The 17,784-nt window shown below is 51.5% G+C and overlaps 1 protein-coding gene across 2 annotated transcripts in view; it reads left to right on the top strand.

Moving 5' to 3' along the window:
• CYTH1 (cytohesin 1) overlaps positions 1 to 17,784 on the top strand; it is a 78,556-nt gene that overhangs the window by 24,578 nt on the left and 36,194 nt on the right. The window contains exon 1 of one of the 2 annotated variants that reach the window (XM_032429403.1): positions 13,014 to 13,098. The exons of the other annotated variant lie outside the window; for it this stretch is intronic. Within the exon in view, the coding sequence (XP_032285294.1) occupies positions 13,071 to 13,098 (28 nt within the window). The 5' untranslated portion in view covers positions 13,014 to 13,070. Of the gene's footprint in view, positions 1 to 13,013; positions 13,099 to 17,784 lie in introns of those variants that run through there. 2 annotated transcript variants of the gene reach the window in all.

Genomic DNA, 17,784 nt, shown 5'->3' with positions numbered 1-17,784 from the left:
GTAGTTGAAAACGTGAAGTGTTGTCCTGTGTAAAACAGGCACTGCATTCTGAAACCTCAGGATGAAGAAAATAATGCAAAGTGTCTTATTAATAATTTAATATTTTGATTATATGCTGAAATGATGTTACAGATATATTGGGTTAAATAAAATTTATTATTTAACGTTAATTTTACCTGTTCTTTTAGTTTTTTGATGTGGCTACTAGAAAATGTAGAATCATATATTTGGTTCACATTGTATATTTCTTTGGGTACCACTGGGTAGACAGACCAGTGCTGTGTGCAAACTTAGTTTGTCACAATAGCAGCTGTCAGGTATTGAGTGTTTCCGGGACGTCTGCACTGCTCTAAGCACTTTTCTAATAACCCTGTGAAGTGGGTAGATTTTCTCCATTTCCTCGATCAGCAACCTCACAGACATGGAAAGAGGAAGCAACTCACAGACGCATGGCTCACGTGGCTTGCAGGTGGGACACGCAGGAGGGGCCCCCAGGCAGCTGGGACCTGGGCCTGTGCTTTTAGTCACCACCTGTCCAGACCACTGTGACACCTCGCATCAGTGGGGAAAGGATGTGCTTCTCAGTAAACGGGATGACACTTGACTATCCATTCAGGAAAAATTTAAATTCCCTGTCATTCTGTACTTAAGAGAAAAAACAAAAAAACTCCAGATGGATTACAGATCAAAGTATATAGACATTAATGTATAGTTTATGTGTGTACATGTTTGTATGTGCACATATTTATTATATATACTTTGAAGATTTTTATTTTCTTTGTTTGAGAGAGAGAGAGAGCGAGCGAGCATGGGGAGGAGCAGAGGGAGAACAAGCAGACTCCCCACTGAGCGCAGATCCCGATGCGGGACTTGATCCCAGGACGCTGAGATCATGACCCGAGCTGAAATCACGTCGGACACTTAACTGACTGAGCCACCCAGGTGCGCTCCCCTGTATTATACATACTTTGACCTGTAATCGATTTGAAGGATTTTGTTTGTTTTTCAAAGTGTAGAAGGACAAAAATATGTAAATATATGCAGAGTATACATTATATGCATATGTATATAACGTAAATTTTAAAGTGAATATTTTTTACAATTTCATTCGGAAGGAACACCACTTCCTAAACAGGTCACAAAAACCCAGATCATAAGAGAAAAAATAATTGACAGACTTGACTTCATATGAATAAACTTAACATATAAATATATTATTTATATTTTATTTTGTGTGACAGAAGCTCTCATAAAAAAAGTTAAGACAGCCAGTATAGTTGGAGAAAATGTTTGCAACACTTACCAGCGAAGGGCTACTATCCATAACTTATGGAGGGTGCCTACAGATTGATAAGAAGACAGGCAGTAGAAAGTAGGAGAACAGATATGAACGGTTCACAGGAGAAGCGTAGAGAGCCAATGAACCTAAGTGATCAGCATTGCTAGTGAACGGGGAGATAGTAATTACAACGGCCGGGAAAAGAGCGCTGGCAGGGTTGTGGGGACGCGGGCATTCTTGAGTGTGGTGTGGAGTTCCACGAGGCAGTTTGGTAGTCTGGCCGGTGGTTGTACCGCCCGGTACGCGACCTTGGTTTCTCAGTACCACCTTCCGTTGCAAGGAGCCGGGGATTGTGGGGGAAGTGCTTGATTCCGGGGCTGAGCCTGCCTGGAAAATCTGGTGACGGCAGCGTGCATCCTCCCCCATAGCGCTCCCCAGTTACCGAGGGACATCACTGACAGAAACCTGCCGCTCATCTTCGCCACACGCGGTCAAAGTTAGCATCACGGGCCTCTGACGTGATGCCTTGAGAAGAACACAACCTCGCTTTTTGTGCCATTCTTGCCAAAAGTGCACAACCTCCATGAAACCAGCAGGAAATCCCCAAGAAATCCAAACCAGGGAACGTTCTACAAAACAGTGACCAGTTCTCTGCCGGGGGTCAAGCCCGTGACGCACAGGGACCAGGGAACTGTCACAGATTGGGGACCGAAGAAGACACACAACAGGCAGTGGGACTCCTGGATTGGAGGCAGCAAGAGGCCTGGTGGCGACCCTGGAAGCACTGGCCGGCTGTCAGCACCGTGTCCTTGTCAACTTCTGGTCACAGTAACTGTCCTGTGGTTATGTAGGACGGGGACGGGGACGCTGGGGGAAGTGGGTGAAGGAGGTCCGAGGACTCCATGTTGTTACCATTTCTCTGCAGATCTATGATTCAAAATACAGTTAAGTGCCCATACCAGCTCACTCTGTAATTCATCTTTCCCCAGTATCTTCCTCAGACATCCGTGCCCAAGAGCAGAAAGCCCGGTGTGGAAGATTGGGGATTGTAGCTCAGCTAGTGATGGGAAAGTATCAGAAGCAACTTCAAGGTCATCCGTCGGGAGTCAAAATCTGGCAAAAACTTTACTGTGCAATGTACCAGTTTTTAAAAATTGAGGTAGATCTGTATGTTCCAGCATAGGAAAATTTCTAAGACCTGTTAATGGAAAAAGTAAGTTGTAGAAAAATAACATATTTAACCTTTGTTATGAAGGCCATAAACAAGGACTTGTATGTTTTGTATTTTATATCCTGTCCCCTGGGCCTCTACCAGGAGCATAGTAATCATGTGTTTCTTCTCTAAAAACAAGAAGAGGGGCGCCCAGCTGGCTCACTCGGTGGAGTGTGGGACTCCTGATCTCAAGAGTTGTGAGTTCGAGCCCTATGTTGGATGTAGAGATTCCTTAAAACTAAAATCTTATAAGATGATAATAATAAAATAAAAACAAGAAGAAAGTAAATTTGGTATATTCTGCCTTCAGTGAGATAATCCTTTCTTTGTGTTAAAAAGACTCAGGGTGATCGTTTAATGTTTATGCTTTATTTCACAAGCAGTTTGTTTTGATAAAAATAAGGAGCCTGGAATTTAGCCTTTAGGGAGCCGTGCTGACTCGTTTACCTTTGTGGTTCTTACTCGTGTTTCAGGAAAGGTGCTGTCATTTGGGCAACATGAAAGCTCAGGGAAATGCTTGACTTCCAGGCTGCACGTTTCTGTCTGGTTACTGTGGACGGCGTGCGTCCCACAGGATGGGGGAGCACACAGCACATCGGCCCCGGGAAGACCCCCACTGGCTGTGGTGTTGGCAGGCCAGGTTGGCGTGGCTCCTGTGTCCTAAGTGGGCCTCGTCATGAGATGCGGGTGATGGGGATGATGATGGTAGGAGTGGTCTCCTGCTCTGCTCCGGGTTATTTTCATGCTGAAAAGAGATTTGTATTTCTGTGAAAGTATCTGTGTTTCTTTGCAAACTGATACATGCTTTTTAGAATTACCTGATTGATTATTGTGCATTAGCCTGTATCCCTTTAGTTAACACGACAGACCCTCACCAGGCTCTGCCAGCTCTGAGCTTCTTTCCTGTTTGGACCTTCCCATCTTTTTACCTTCGAACCTGCATTTACTGGGTCTCTTTTTCACGCAAACTTCTTTTCCAGGTAGGTTTCCTGGCTGGGAAGAGAAAGGGTGCAACCCAGCCAACAGCTCTTTGTGACATTGGGTATAAAATCAGTTTCAAAAAAGAGTGGACTAGCTGGAGGGAGGATCTGTTCAGTGGACGAAAGTCTGTTTGGGGGCCAGACGCTTGGAAGGATAAGACAGCATTGTGTGAGCGCAGAAATGCGGGTAGGCCTCTGTGGCTGTGGGCTTCTCGTGGTGGGGGGAGCCCGGCAGCACCAGGCCTCCAAGGGCCTCTGTCTCAAAGTGCCCTTCCTGTCCCAGAGAGCGCCTCCTCACCCCGATGGCGGGTCTGTGTCCTTCAAGATTTGTGGCCCAGGGTGGTGTCGGACCCTCCCCAGGCCCCCTCAACACCAGAGAATGCTGCTGGGATTTTCTGAAAGGTCACTGCACTTACTTGGGCTGCCCACTCCCCCACTCTCCCCACCTCTCCCACAGACTGATTTTTGCCATTCTTCCACTAAGAGCTTGGAGTGCGTGGCCTCCGTGGTTGAGTCCTTAGCGTGCCGCGTGGCAGTTTATGTGCCTGCTGCCACCCCCTGGGTCCTCCCGGGCCCTTTCATGTGTCCAGGGAGGCACAGTGTCATCTTTGAGCCCCAGCACACAGCTAGAGGGCACGCAGTGCAGTCCAGCAGGTGTTGAGTTGAACACCCGGTAAGGACTCAAGCCTTTTTTGGATGAATGCAGAGTACGTGGCAAATACCTGTTTTGAGAAATAATGAGCAATGTGTGTGAGTAGCTAGAACATGGGGGAGCAGGTTGTCCCAGTGTGTCAGGCTCTCTCAGGTAACCAGGGAGTGGGGGGCCTGGCCTGGGCCCCTGAGCGCGGTCTCTTCACGGAGAAGTGGCCGTGCTAATCAGCCCTGCCGCGGTTGTGTCCTCACGGTGAGGAGCGGGGAGTAGGACGTCCAGAGAGGAATGGGAATGCGCTTCGTACATCACGGAGCTGTAGAAGAGAGAGGCCTGTCGACGGTCTTTTTGTTTCGAGCGTGTTGTCACTGAGACTCAGATCTCATCTTCTCAGCGATGCCCGTGGCGACCACCGTATTTAATGCTTTAACACGCCCCTCCCCACTCGGGCTCCTGGTTCCCTCCTGTCACCCCGTCAGTCACCCCGTCACACCACTTCCCAGCATGCTAGTTCCTTTACGGTCCATCACGTGTGTTGTGTCTGGTCTGCCTCTGTCTGTATAAGTTCCGACTGGCCATTACCTGTTCCCACAAAGGCGCCGGTGTATAGACAAGGGGCAGACCCGCTTTAATATTAAGAACACCATTTCAGAAAATAAGTACTGGTGAATATCAGCAGAGCACGGCCCATCCTCTGTAGAACGTGAATTTCCTCTTTCTCCCCATATATGTTCAAAGGGTAATGAATTTACGGGAAAAATGGCTAATTGTAAACCTCACATAGCCAGGGGCGCCTGGGTGGCTCAGTCGGTTAATGCCCTCGGCTCAGGTCATGATCCCAGGGTCCTGGGATCGAGTCCCGCATCAGGCTCCCTGCTCAGCAAGGAGTCTGCTTCTCCCTCTCCCTCTGCCCCTCCCCCTGCTTGTGTGCGTGCTCTCTCTCTCAAATTAATAAAATCTTTAAAAAAATAAAAATTAAATTTTAAAAAACCCTCACGTAGCCAGCAGAGGGCAGCACACAGGGTATTGAGCACATCCAGTAGTTTTTACTTTATTTTAAAAGGCATCTGAAACTACTGTGCCAACTACTTCCCATGCAGTTTGAGTCGTCTTCTTTCTTGCCTGCGAATCGCACTGTTGCCCCTCTGTCTTTGTGGAGTATGATGATTCTGTGTAGCGTCACAAATATTGTCACATTTGTCTTGTCCCAAGTATCCGTGACTCATTTCCGAATGTCTCCTGGGGCTGGCGCGGTTGGTGATGGTGGCTGCCGAGGGCAGTGCTGTGGGGACATCATTCCATCGCCGCCAGGAAGTGGAGTGTCACTGAACCAGGGTTCCAGGGCCAGCACCCACACCCACCCGAGAGCACCGTGACCCAGACGTGGGGTCTCCAGCACAAGGGCTCTGCCTGATCATCTGATGAACGTGTCCACCCGCCTTCTCAGGAAGAGATGCACGTAAACTCAAAACCATGTGGTTTTTCAGTTTTATGGCATTTTATGGCATTGATGATGGATTTTCTTTACACAGAAAGTAAGATCAGACTTTGTGAAGAATTGTACTTTTCTTACTTTTTCTTACAAAAGTTAATGGCTTTTCTTGGAGAAAATTGAAATTTAAATTGTGTACGTAATGCAAAGGGCAGAAGGACATGGTTTGGATTGGGCTTTTTTAATATATACCTAATTGATTTAGACTTTCTTTTGATAATAAAAGCGCTAAAAAAAAAAAGTGCTGAAGATTCTGCCTCACAGAGGTTTGTACGGGCAAACACGATTAGGGACCCGTCTGCGTCCTTCGTCAGGTGCGGGACTTGTCAGGGAATGGCGATGCTCTTTGAATTCTTCATTTGAAGTCCTTGCAACACATACAGATTATCTCTGTCCTCAGCCTCCCCCCCCCCCTTTGGCAAGGTCTATTTGTGTCTGTGAGGAAAAACAGTACAAATCCGTGTTTTTCAGGTAACCTAAGCAGAAGTAACTTCCCAAAGAGTTTAGAGTATTTCCAGGTGCCTAAGGGTTTTCTTTTGCAGAGGACTGTTGTCTTTGTCACTCTCCACCCCAGCGTACTAGTGCGCTTCTGGGAGTTTCAGGACTCGCCTGATTGTATGCCCCACACCGCTCTCCCACTGGCAGCTTGTCCGGAAAGATCTCCGCTGCAGAGGAGGAGCCCATCGGAAGCACAACCATTTACCCTCACATCCCAAAAAGGCTGCAGGGCTCTGTGGGCCTCTGCGAGTGGAGACGAGGGGTGAGGCTGGAAAGCGGAGGGTGGGGGGAAGGTGTTCATGGCGGGCACATAGGCTCTCCGGTCCCCTGTCCGTGTCTCACAGCAAGGGGATGTCTCTTCCTCCCTTGGTAGAACGTGAAGGTTTGATTTCTGAAGAGGGCTGTGGTAGCTCAGAGAGAGAGTGAAGGTGTGTGTGCTTCAGTGTAGGTGTCCCATGCTTTCTCCCTCCACCTGGAGGCCCGGTTACTGCTGGCCAGGGTTATAGCCCGCACAGCCCAGCTGGGAGATCGGAGAGTGATTCTTCAGGCTAATAGGAGAAAGAACCCACAGAGCCCCTCGCGGGGTCGGCGTGCCACCACTTTATTATTTTACAGTGAGACCCAGCACTGCACAGGCCACCCCCACCACACACCGCTTCTAATCAGGTCATTGGTGCCCGGCCCTTAGATGTGGAGGAACAGCCTTGTTTACCAGACATGTAAGGAAAACCCTCAACATTAAACAGGAGAACAAACAAGTGGAAGAAAAGATGTTTGAGGAAACAGATCATAGCAGAACATTTTAAAAGCCACATACTTAAGAGTCTTCGATGTGATATTAATGAAGCAAGAATAGGATGCTATCCAAAAGGAATATTCAGAGATTAAGAGTGAGTTTGTGCAAATTAAAAACAGCTGAAAGACAACAGTACAAAGACTAGAAGAGGAAGGACAGAGCTGTCCCAGTGCCGGTGTCCGTGACAGCGTCCCACACCGGGCGGCGTCTGCAGCGCGTGTTTCTCCCGGTGCCAGGCGGGGAGTCTGAGCTGGGCCTGCATCGGCGCTTCTTGCTCAGAGCTCCCTTCTGAGCCCGAGGAGGGCCGTCATCCTGCTCTCGAGGTACGAGGAGAGTCAGCTGGCCCTCTGGCCTCTTCCCGCACGGCCACCAATCCCACGTGTGCGGGCTCCTCCCTCATGACCTGATCGCCTCCCATAGGCCTCACCTCCGAATGCCATCATGTTAGGGTTTCAGCACACAGATTTGGGGTAGACACAAACATTCAGTTCATTGCAAGAATACTTCCTAGAAGGTGGCTCCACAAGGAGATGAAAAGTAGGAGTAAAAAGATAAAAATTAAAAGATCCACAGTGGAGGTCCAGCGTCCAACAGAAACTCTAAAGAGTGAGAGCTGAGGAAGAGGGTAGGACACCAAAGATTATGAGACTTCAGACTTGGGGTCTGCCTAGGGGCTAGCACAGTGCATGCAAACGGACTCACACCTGGGCACCTTGTTACAAAACCGCACAGTGCCGAGGGCAAAGACCTGAGAGCTTTCTGAGCAGGGAAAAGATCCCATAGAAAATTCTGGGAGTCAGAATGGCACAGTCACTAACAGCGTTATGGGGATGGAAGGCAGTGAGGGGTTGCCTTCACCGTCATGAGGAGGCGATGTTAACGTATCCAGCCAGAGTGCCAGTGGAGTGTGGGAGAACAGCGGTGTTTGTGGACAGACCAATCCCTCTGTGTCCTTTCTGTGGTAGCAAAAGGAGAAGGAACCCAGGAAAGAAACATGGACTCAGAGACACGGGGCCGGCATTTGGAAGCGGCGGAGGGGATTGCCGGGGTGCTGATGTGGAAGTAGCAAGGCCAGGCTGGGGCACGGGCGTGGAGATTTTTGGGCGGCCGTCCCAGAAGCCGGCTTGCTCCTGGGGACAGTTTCATACGTCGAGCTTGGCTTTCAGTCTGTAGAACTAAGCAAACAGAAACAAAAGAGGCACTTAGTGCCATTCTGTGGTAATTGTAATCCCAGCAGGTTGTATAGCTAAGCTGTGAGCAGTGTTTATGGAAGTAGTAAATACTGATTTAACCCAAAATTTCCGTGTAACCATACTGAGTGGCGTCAGTGTGTGTGTGGGGGCTAGGGGTCAAAGCTGAGTCTTCAGCTTGCACGGCAGGCAGTTTGATGTCCAGAATTGGAGACTGGGAAACAGAAGGTGTACGTGTGTTGTTCAGAGGCAGGGAGGTGATAAGCAGAACAGAGAGCTAACAGGGCTACCTACCTCTGTGGAGCAGGATGTGACAGTGGGGGGGATGCCGTTGGGCAGGAAACTGTGGGTTTCTGTTTTAAGCCATAGGTCCTGTGTGTTTTTTATGTGATGTGTGCATGTTATTTTGGTTAAAGAAGAAAAACCAGGCATGAGGGTAAGAGAAAAACCTGGAGGGGCAGCAGGGTCACATTAGGGAGGGTCTTGAAAGTGTGACAAGGGGCTGAGACTTTGAGGCAGCTGTTGGGGCCATTGCAGACGCAAGGAGTGACTCCTGGCAGCTTGTGGTTTGGTGTGGTGCCGCTCCCACCTCTGCCCTTCTCCGTCCTGCTGTGCTGGAGGCTGCCCTGGGCGTACTGCGTCTGCAGGCTACCTTGCCCTCTGGCCCCCGCTGGATTTGTCCAGGGGCTTGGAGGGTCAGAGGAGAAAGAGGTCAGGGTGTTTTCTCCCTGCCAGGTAGCTGAGGGTTAGCCGAGCCCTGTCCCCAGGCCTGTCAGACTCTTCTGCAGCCAGTCCCCTCCTCCTGCATACCTAGCATTGGTAGGGAGCTCCTTGCTAACCTGGGGGAGCTTCGCCACTGCTTGAGAGTGTCCCCAGACTCCTCCCTGACATTTGTAGACAGACTCTCAGTTAACTCTCCAGGCTCCCACTTTGAGTGTACTCTGTCTCCTTGGGATTATGACTGATGATGTAGGCATCATACTGAGAAAAAAAGACTTGCCCCGGAATGTTACATGAATACTCACGTACGTTTTCGCCTAGCGTCGTTTGTAACCATTACATGTTTGCACGTTCTTACCTGTCACCAGAGAAGATGAGGCTGCGGTAAAGGATTAAGGCTGTTTAAGGTATTTTATTAATTGAAATTATAAAATGTCTTGAGTCAAAATACCTGCAATCCAAGCGCCCTTATGTGTGATTTTAATACGAGTAGCTCTAAAGTGTTGTCTTTCACTTTGTTGGTTTAATGCTGATCCTGGGGCCTGGGCCAGTTCCTCTGCCTCCATCTCATCACTCCGATGGCTCTGAGGCCTGGGTGACTGTCCTACTTTTGTAGTATGCCGTTGTTCTTCCAGGGGCTTCACAGTGTCCTTTGAACTCGGGCACAGCTTCCGTTGAAGGAGCTGGGTTGCCATCCTACGCACTCTCTTTGGGATTGGTGCCACAGCTGTGCCTGCTGAGAGGGTGGTGATTTGTTTCCGTTTGCCCAGGAAGGCCCGGTTTATGCCTGTTGGCTGATGTGATGATAAGTAGGACCCACTTGCCATCTGAGAAATGTCCCAAGATCTGGATGATAAGTTATGAAGTCACTTTTCTTAGGAGTGAGTCAGACATGTAATTTGGTGCTTTAGTAGTTAAACTTCTATTTTAAGGAACTGGAGACATGGCTCTTCATTCACTACTTCCTTTTTTAACAGTGTGACTTGTTGCACTCGCTTTGGCAGAGCGATGACCACACAGAAGGCGGCGTGGCGCCCCGCCCGCCGTGCCCCCAGCAGCTCTCAGACCTGGGACAGGCACCTGGCCGAGGGGGGCCTGCTATCCCCACACAGGGATGAGGGATACTGGGTGAGCCGTTTAGAATCCCTCTTTTGGGACGTGAACTGGGCAGCACGGCAGGGAGTGCGGCGGTGCGGAGTGGGGCCGGGCGGGCTGAGAGTCTCGAGGTCCAGAGCTGCAGAGCAGGATGGGTGGGGAGGCTGAGGCGTGCCCTGTGCCGGCGGGTGGGAGGGGGGGTGGGGTGGGGACCCTGTTGGCGGCCTGCCACCTGGAGGATGGCATCTGCATTCTTTTTTTTTTTTTTTTTTAGATTATTTATTTATTTATTTGACAGAGAGAGACACAGCGAGAGAGGGAACACAAGTAGGGGGGAGTGGGAGAGGGAGAAGCAGGCTCCCCGCTGAGCAGGGAGCCCGATGTGGGGCTCGATCCCAGGACACCAGGATCATGACCCGAGCCGAAGGCAGATGCTTAACGACTGAGCCACCCAGGCGCCCTGCATCTGCATTCTTCTACTTGCCCAGGGCAGAGGGCTCGGGCCGTCCTTGACTTCTTTCACACCCGCGTGGAATCCATCGGCAAGTCCTTGGCTCTGCCTTAGAAGTAAATAGAACAGGAATCGGATCACTTTCTGTGTAAGCCGCCATCATCTCTCGCCCGGAAGATGGTGGCACCCTCCCAGCTTCTGGCCTTGCTGCCCTGCAGTCTGTTCTTAGCCAGCAGCTGGAGTCAGGTCCTTCACTTTGTTCCAACCCCTGGTGGTGGCTCCCATCTCAGCCATGGTGGAGACCAGTCCTTAAAATAGCCAACAAGGCCCTCAACAGCCCCTCCCTGACCCTCCCCAGCCCCCGGCCTTGCCTTCCCCTCCGGCTGCCCTTGGCTCTGCCCCAGCTGCCCCGGCCAGGAGCAGCCAGCCAGCCCTGACCACGTGCCCCGTCCCAGCCCCACGGAGCATCTCTCTTCCAACATACATGTATTTTGCTCCTCTCTGCCCTGTTCTCCCCAGCTCCCAGTAGAGTGTAAGCGTCCTGAGGGCGGGTGCTGTGGTCCTCTGGTGCACCTCCGGTCCCCTGCACTCCGTGGGGTGCCCAACACTGTGTGCTCGGTGAATGCTGGGAGAAGCCAGTGGAGGAAGAGATTACAGACCTGCTTTAACACATAGAAACCTCCATAAGGCAAAGATACCACACCTGCCGATAAAAACAAGTGACAGGTTGTGAGAAAAGGTTGCAACATTTAATACAAAGAATTCGTAATCTACAAACCAATAAGGAAAGATAACCAATAGAAAAATGGGTAAAGGATATGAATAAGCAGTTCATAAAAGAGGAAATACCACAAACTCTTGAAAAAATCATCCACACCACCAGTCATCAGGTCAGTGTAGACTGTAACCACTGAGAAGCCATTTTTCGCTGCTCAGACTCGCAGAAATGAAGTTGGTCCTGTCAGGGAGGTGGCAGACCTGGGCAGTGTCCGTGCCCAGTGGCCAGGCGGGCCTGCCTTTGGGCATCTGTTCCAGAGAGGCGCTCTACTGCTCGACAGAGAGTACGTGGAAAGTAGAAGGGACCTGACCTCTTAAAAGCTGGGATTGGCATCAGAGACTGGCCCTGGCACCAGGCCCAGGCCTCCTGCACACCCGCTGTGGGAGGGGCCCTTACAACCAGGATCGGTGGGGGAGGGGGAAGGGGGTCCAGTGGGGGAGCCAGCCAGAGCATGGGCCATGCAGCCAGACTCCTTGGTTCAACAGGTTTCGGACTTCGGGTGAGCCGTGTGACACCTCTGGGCCTCAGTGTCCCCTTCCACGAATCAGGGCTGAAGAGAACCCCTCACAGGGGGCTCTCGGGATTAGGTGAGTCAGCCATGGGCACAAAGCGAGCACCCAGGAAATGTGCCCTACAGCGGTGATGCCCTAGGCACGCATGGTTTTGTCACTTGTAAGGAGAAGTGACTGAGGCGGGGACCCTGTAGTCCCTCCCATGAACACATGGAGGCTGTAGCTCTGAGAACGTTTGCTCAGGGGACGATCCAAGACGTGCCAGAGTGTGTGCACATGGGTGTTGAGATTGGCAGGAGAACTTGAAACCACGTAAAAGTCTTACAGTAGGGGATTGGTTAAATAGTCTATATCATGGGTAATAAAAAATGTGGTAAGTCTCCATTTACAGTCATGGAAAAATGTCATAAGTGAAGAATGGCAGGTTATAAAACAGCGTGTAAAATACCCAATTTTTGTTTCTCTATGTATTTCTATATACTTAATTTCTTGAGATAATATAAATACATCTTGAGAGAGATAAGTATGTCTATTACATATTATGTAACATGATTATTATATGATCACATATAAGACACATGAGGTATATTGAGATATAAGGTTTATTTGTAAATGTGTGTGTCCACAGAGAGAGTGACGCGGAGCCAGAATGAGAGTATAATACTACATAGGACAAATATCTGGAAGAATATAAATAATATATACCAAAATTTCGTCAGTGGTTATCCCTATGTGATGGGATTAAGGCTTTTTCCCTCATTACTTGTTAATCTGGTTTCAACAACAAACATGTATCGTGAATATAGTAAGAGTATGCGGAAACAAACAGTTTGGTACGACACAGTAGAAAATAGAATGGAGATAAAATTGAACTTATATTGGAAATGTTGCCCTTGGCTTTTATTCCCCCCCTCTAAAATCTGCCTTCTCCTTTTTGCCTGTGACCTCATAGCATACCATAATGATTGCGATCTCTTAGTCATTCTCTTCGGAAATGTGCTGTCACCTTGTTGTGAGCGCGGGGACTTTACGTGGTTCTGTTCTAAGGAGGTGCTCGCACAGTGAGGAGAGAAACGGCACCTAGCTCTGTCCGTTGCTCTGTCGAATCTGAGGAAAGAGCGTGGATGCTGCCAGCAGAGTCCGCCGACTCGAGCCCAAGATGCTTCCAGGGAGGAGGCGGTTAACTGCTCCTTGGGCTTGACTTCAGGAACTGGGTGGTGGCTGTGACGCCTCTGCCGCTGGAGGCTCATTGGCTCCGGAGTTCAGGAAGGAGCGCTGAGCTGTCCTGGTGGCAGATGACGGCCCACAGGTAGTCCCGGCCCCACCCGCCCCCCGCCTCCGCCCAGGGACACTTTGTCCAGTGCTCCTTTGAAGAACAACATCCAGCAACCTCCAGGGTCCTGCTGTGACGGGAAAGATGGTCCTTACAACCGCCGCGGAGGACGGTGAGTCCCTGTCCCCCCGCCTGGGCGCCCGGAGTGGGGGTTGCGGCTCTTGATCGCTATGTGACCTCCTGTGATGACAGTTTTACTGCCTGTCGGGAAGGAGCAGCCGCCCAGACTCGGGCTCTTCCTCAGTGTTTTCAGGAGGACGACTGGAGAGTGCGCCAGGGGCTCGGGAGCTGAGGTTTGCGTGTGCCTGTGTGTAACTCAGTGTGTTTTTAAACCGCAGAAGTGCCCCCCTCCCCGCCCCCCGGCCCCCGGTCCCCGGCCCCAGCCTCAGCTTTTCAGTAGAGATCACCGTGGGTGCCTCTCCGCAGAGCCCGAGTCTACGGGGATAGCGCGAGTGTTTCCTGGCTTGGAGTCCAGTCCGCCCGGAGCTCTGCGGTCGCACGCACCCAGACCGAGCGTGACAGTGAAAAGTGCAGGCGTCCCAGAGCCCAGGCTGACAGCACCGCTGGGCGCCCGTCTTTATGAAGTCACGTGAATCGGAGGGAGTGTGCAGGGTTCGTCCGACCTTCCTCTTTCGGTGTCGGTAAAGACTGGGGGGGCCCTGTGGTGTCTGTAAACTTCCTTCATCCTTTCCACACCCACATGGCAGACAGCTCTGAGGGCAGGGATGACAAACTGGGGGGCTTATAAATCCCTAAGGACCCTGCAGAAGAACTGTGGCAGCCCCTTGGGTCAGGGCTTCCAGACCCTCGGAAGTCACAGGAGTTTTGCGCGTGCACGTGTGTCTGTTTTGCGATGCCCGCACTAGATGGCAATGTTTTGATGCCATAAGACAGAACAGCCAATGTATACTGCTTTGTAGTTAGTAACGAATGACATGAGTAAGTTTGAAATAAATATTACGCAATATCTCAAGGTAGATTTGGGGAAAGTTATAACAAGTTTTGGGGAGCCGTTTTATGCTTTCCTTATCGGGTTCACCATAAAATACATGTTCAAGTTTCACCTCTAAGTGTGGCTTATCCTGGACCATATCCATGGGGTGACTTGGAAGGCTGTAGCACGTGTGAAAGACTTGGGGAGAGAGGGGCACAGATAATAATACTTGTGCACCGGAGAGGGGGCAGTGAAGAGAGGCGGTTCTGCGTTAGCACTGAACCACCCACACGGGAGGTGCTGTATCTGCCCCGTGAGGCCACAGTAGGCAAGGCCTCTTGTGGGAAAGGGGATACTTTTGAGAGAGGAAGAGGACGCTTTACTGATGATTCAGGACAGTAGGTGTGAGCCTGGCCTGGGCAGACCGTGACTGCTGGTCACCGTGCCGCGCATTCCGCCTCGCGTGCTGCTGGTCTTTCCCGGGGAGCCTGGCCTCAGACCCACCGGGAGGCCCCACAGAAGAGTCACTTGAGAGGCTGACTCGGGGTCCTGTGTCACCGGCCTCCAGCTGTCCTGGAGGCCCTGCCATCCAACATGCACCGTTCACTGGCTGCGACGAGAGTGGGGCGCCATTTTGGGGCTGGGGACTTAGAGCTCAGAGACAGGATTCCTGGGCAGCTTTGCTTGGAATGAGTCACCTTCAGGAACTGCCGGCCGCTCTCATTTCCCTCACCCCTCCCAGGAGCGCTTTGTCCTGGCATCTGTTTGGGACTCGGGAGGCCAGCGTTGTTGCCCTTTTAACTGCCGTGAAAACAGGTCCCGTAGGGATCACGACGAGATGCAGAAATGGCACTCGGGCAGGCGTAAAAGTCAAGGGAGCAAATGGACTTGGCTCTGGCAGGTCCCCAAGATCCCAGGGCGGAGAGGTGAGCGTCAGCTTTACATTCCTCACAGAGCCGCTCTTCCTAGGTCCGTAGGACCTGAAGAGCACACCTAGGAAAGAGTAAGTGGGGGTTTTGAAAATGTCTCTAAAGAAGTGAGATATTTTCCTGCTGCACTAATCTGATTTCTTCAATGCTTAGTCCCCTTTTTTTCACCCTTGAGCCTTTCCTTTGGGCTGGAACCCAAGCTCCCTGGAGGGTGGAACAAGAGGCCCTCGCAGGCTGATGCTGGGCTCTCTTCCGGTGCCGGCCCAGTCCTGACGTGTCCTGGGCCCTGGCCCCAGGTGTGCTCCCTGTCCCCAGGCACCACCCGCTTCTCGGCCTCCTTGCCTTGCTTGGTATGTGTGTCCACAATGGTCTGTGCCTCTCCATTTGGAGAATCCATGTGTCCTTCCGAGTCCTGGCTCAGAGGCTTGACCTATCTGAGCCCCCTTGGTGTCCCCGGGCGTCCTCCGAGTCCCGTGTGTGCATGGCCCCAGTGGCCGCAGGTCCTGTAGCCCCAGGCCCGTGCGCCTCCCCCTCTGGCCTTGGTGTTCTGTGCAGGACAGGGGCTGGACCTATTTAAATCTGAGCTCCGAGCACAGTCCTCAGTAAATGGTGAGCTGAAGTGAATTTGATTATTCCAGTAAGAGAAAATAAAGAGCTGAGGACTCAGCCAGTGAGTTTGAATTGGGCTCTGTCTGTTAGTAGAGTGTTGTCTACTCAGTAAGTCCTACCTCGTCTATAAAACTGGAGGTAACCGTGCCTTGTTCATTGTCAGGAGATATGCAAAGTTTATAGCTGGACTTTGTTGTTGAGTCCAAATTAAAACGGAAACAAAAAAAACATTTTAAGCTGTGAGATTCTATGTGAGTGTAAAATCCTATTATTTATTTATTATTATTATTATTTTTAAAGATTGTATTTATTTATTTGACAGAGAGACACAGCGAGAGAGGGAACACAAGCAGGGGGAGTGGGAGAGGGAGAAGCAGGCTTCCCACAGAGCAGGGAGCCCGATGCGGGGCTCGATCCCAGGACCCTGGGACCATGACCTGAGCCGAAGGCAGACGCTTAACGACTGAGCCACCCAGGCGCCCCAAAATCCTATTATTTATAGGAAGATGTGTGGGATAGAATTAAGTAGAGTGCCTCTCCACCAGGATACCGTATTCTCAGGTGACCACTAAAATACTACCCCTGCCGTTGACTTACCGCCTGACCCCATCCTCGTAGCGCATTCCCGTGATTGTACCAGCCTTGCGTTGCACAGACCGCTTAGCGGGAGGCGCGCAGGAAGGGGGAAGGCTAAAGTGCCATAACTAGAAATTAATATTCCCACAGATAGTTCTCGCTCCCTTCCTTGTGGGTTGAGTTTGTATTTTGCAGCGTCAGAATGGTTGCATCTTCATCTTGAAGCGGGAGCGCTTCCCCGCAGACCTGCCGCACCATCTGCTGTGACAGGTGTTGAAGGGGACTCGCTCTGGTCTGAATTTCATCGGCCCTCCTGTGAGCACACCAGACACGAACGCTCACCGTGTCGTTGTAAGGGGATCAGAACTGCCCTTTCCTTTCTTTACAGAGGCGAGCAGAAACGCGGCTTGGGTTCTGCTTCTCTGAGAAAGCGGACCCGTACTGCTGCCTGAGCCTTTCCGCAGCCTCCGAGTCCCCCGAGTACGAAAGCACAGGCCCCGAGTCCAGCAGACGGGTGGGCGTGTGACAGAGGCAGCAGGTGGGCTAGGCTCAGGGGCCAGCACTGGCAGGAAGAAAAGGCGGGTCCTGGGGGTCTCGGCAGGCCCAGCGCTGGGCCTTAAGGGCCCTCATCAGCGTACAGAGCGGTCATTGGAGGCGAGGACATTCCAGGTGTTGTCAGCAGCCTTCTCTGTGGTTCTGGAAGGTTCACTGAAGTATGTGGTGGGGGCTGTGGGACCTGCATGCAGTTTGCTTCTGGTTGAAGAACGGAGGGCTAGACCTTCAGGTTCTCACTTTTCCCTCGCTGCAGAGGCAGTGTGACAAGATTCGCCTCGTTCTCCCCTCTGCTCCTCTACTGCTTGTCGTCACTTGGCTGAGATTTCCTTGTCAGCCGCGCTGGCGCCCCTGGTTGCCCTCCGAGGAGCTGCAGCTGGGGCGGTCCCCGAACGCAGTGTGGTCTCGCACTCGGACAGCCTCAGCAGTGACCGGGTCTAGCCCAGTCAGCTCTGCCACCATGCGATGTCACCGCGGCTCCCGGAGGGATGTCAGACCCAGCCGGGAGCTCACGTTCAAGAGCACTGCTGGGGCATGGCGGTGTCGTGACCCCCCGCGTGCGTCTCCCGAGGGTGTGCCGTGCCTGGCCCCGGGGTGCGGGTGACACGCCGGGGGGAGCGGAGACAGGCGGGTCAGCTCTGCTGGGGCTCACCACTCACCCCAGTACGCCCCCCCTTCCTTAAGAAAAGAACCTCTTCCTTACTGCACAGCGCAGTCACGAAAGCTCAGCTTCTGACTCGAGAAGGAGCCGGTAAATTTCTTTTCCTAGTCAGTGGCTTTTCTGCATCTCTTCTTTCTGGTGTCTGAAGTCTCTTTTCTTTTTGTATTTTCTGTTAAGAGTTCAGGACACCGACGCATAGACTTCAGATGGAGTCCCACGTATGAGACCGCGACAGAACGGCGTAGGTACAGCGGGCGCTAAGAAGGCATTCGAGCAGAATCCAAGTGTGCTTTTTCCACAAAAGAAATATTTAGGCATCAATCTTAGCAAATATTTGGGGGTAAATGACTGGTGGCATGTCCGTATTTTCTATGAATAGAAACGTCAGCGTAAAACGGTGCCTTAGGGGCCCCTGGGTGGCTCAGTCGTTAAGTGTCTGCCTTGGGCCCAGGTCATGATGTTGGGGTCCTGGGATCGAGCCCCGCATCTCGTCAGGCTGTTTGCTCAGCGGGGAGCCTGCTTTTCCCTCTCCCTGCC

The sequence above is a fragment of the Phoca vitulina genome, unplaced genomic scaffold, assembly GCF_004348235.1.
Source record: "Phoca vitulina isolate PV1807 unplaced genomic scaffold, GSC_HSeal_1.0 scaffold41, whole genome shotgun sequence".
Lineage (NCBI taxonomy): Eukaryota > Metazoa > Chordata > Mammalia > Carnivora > Phocidae > Phoca > Phoca vitulina.
Note: the sequence above shows the minus strand (reverse complement) of the source record. Positions and strands in the feature narration are given on the sequence as shown.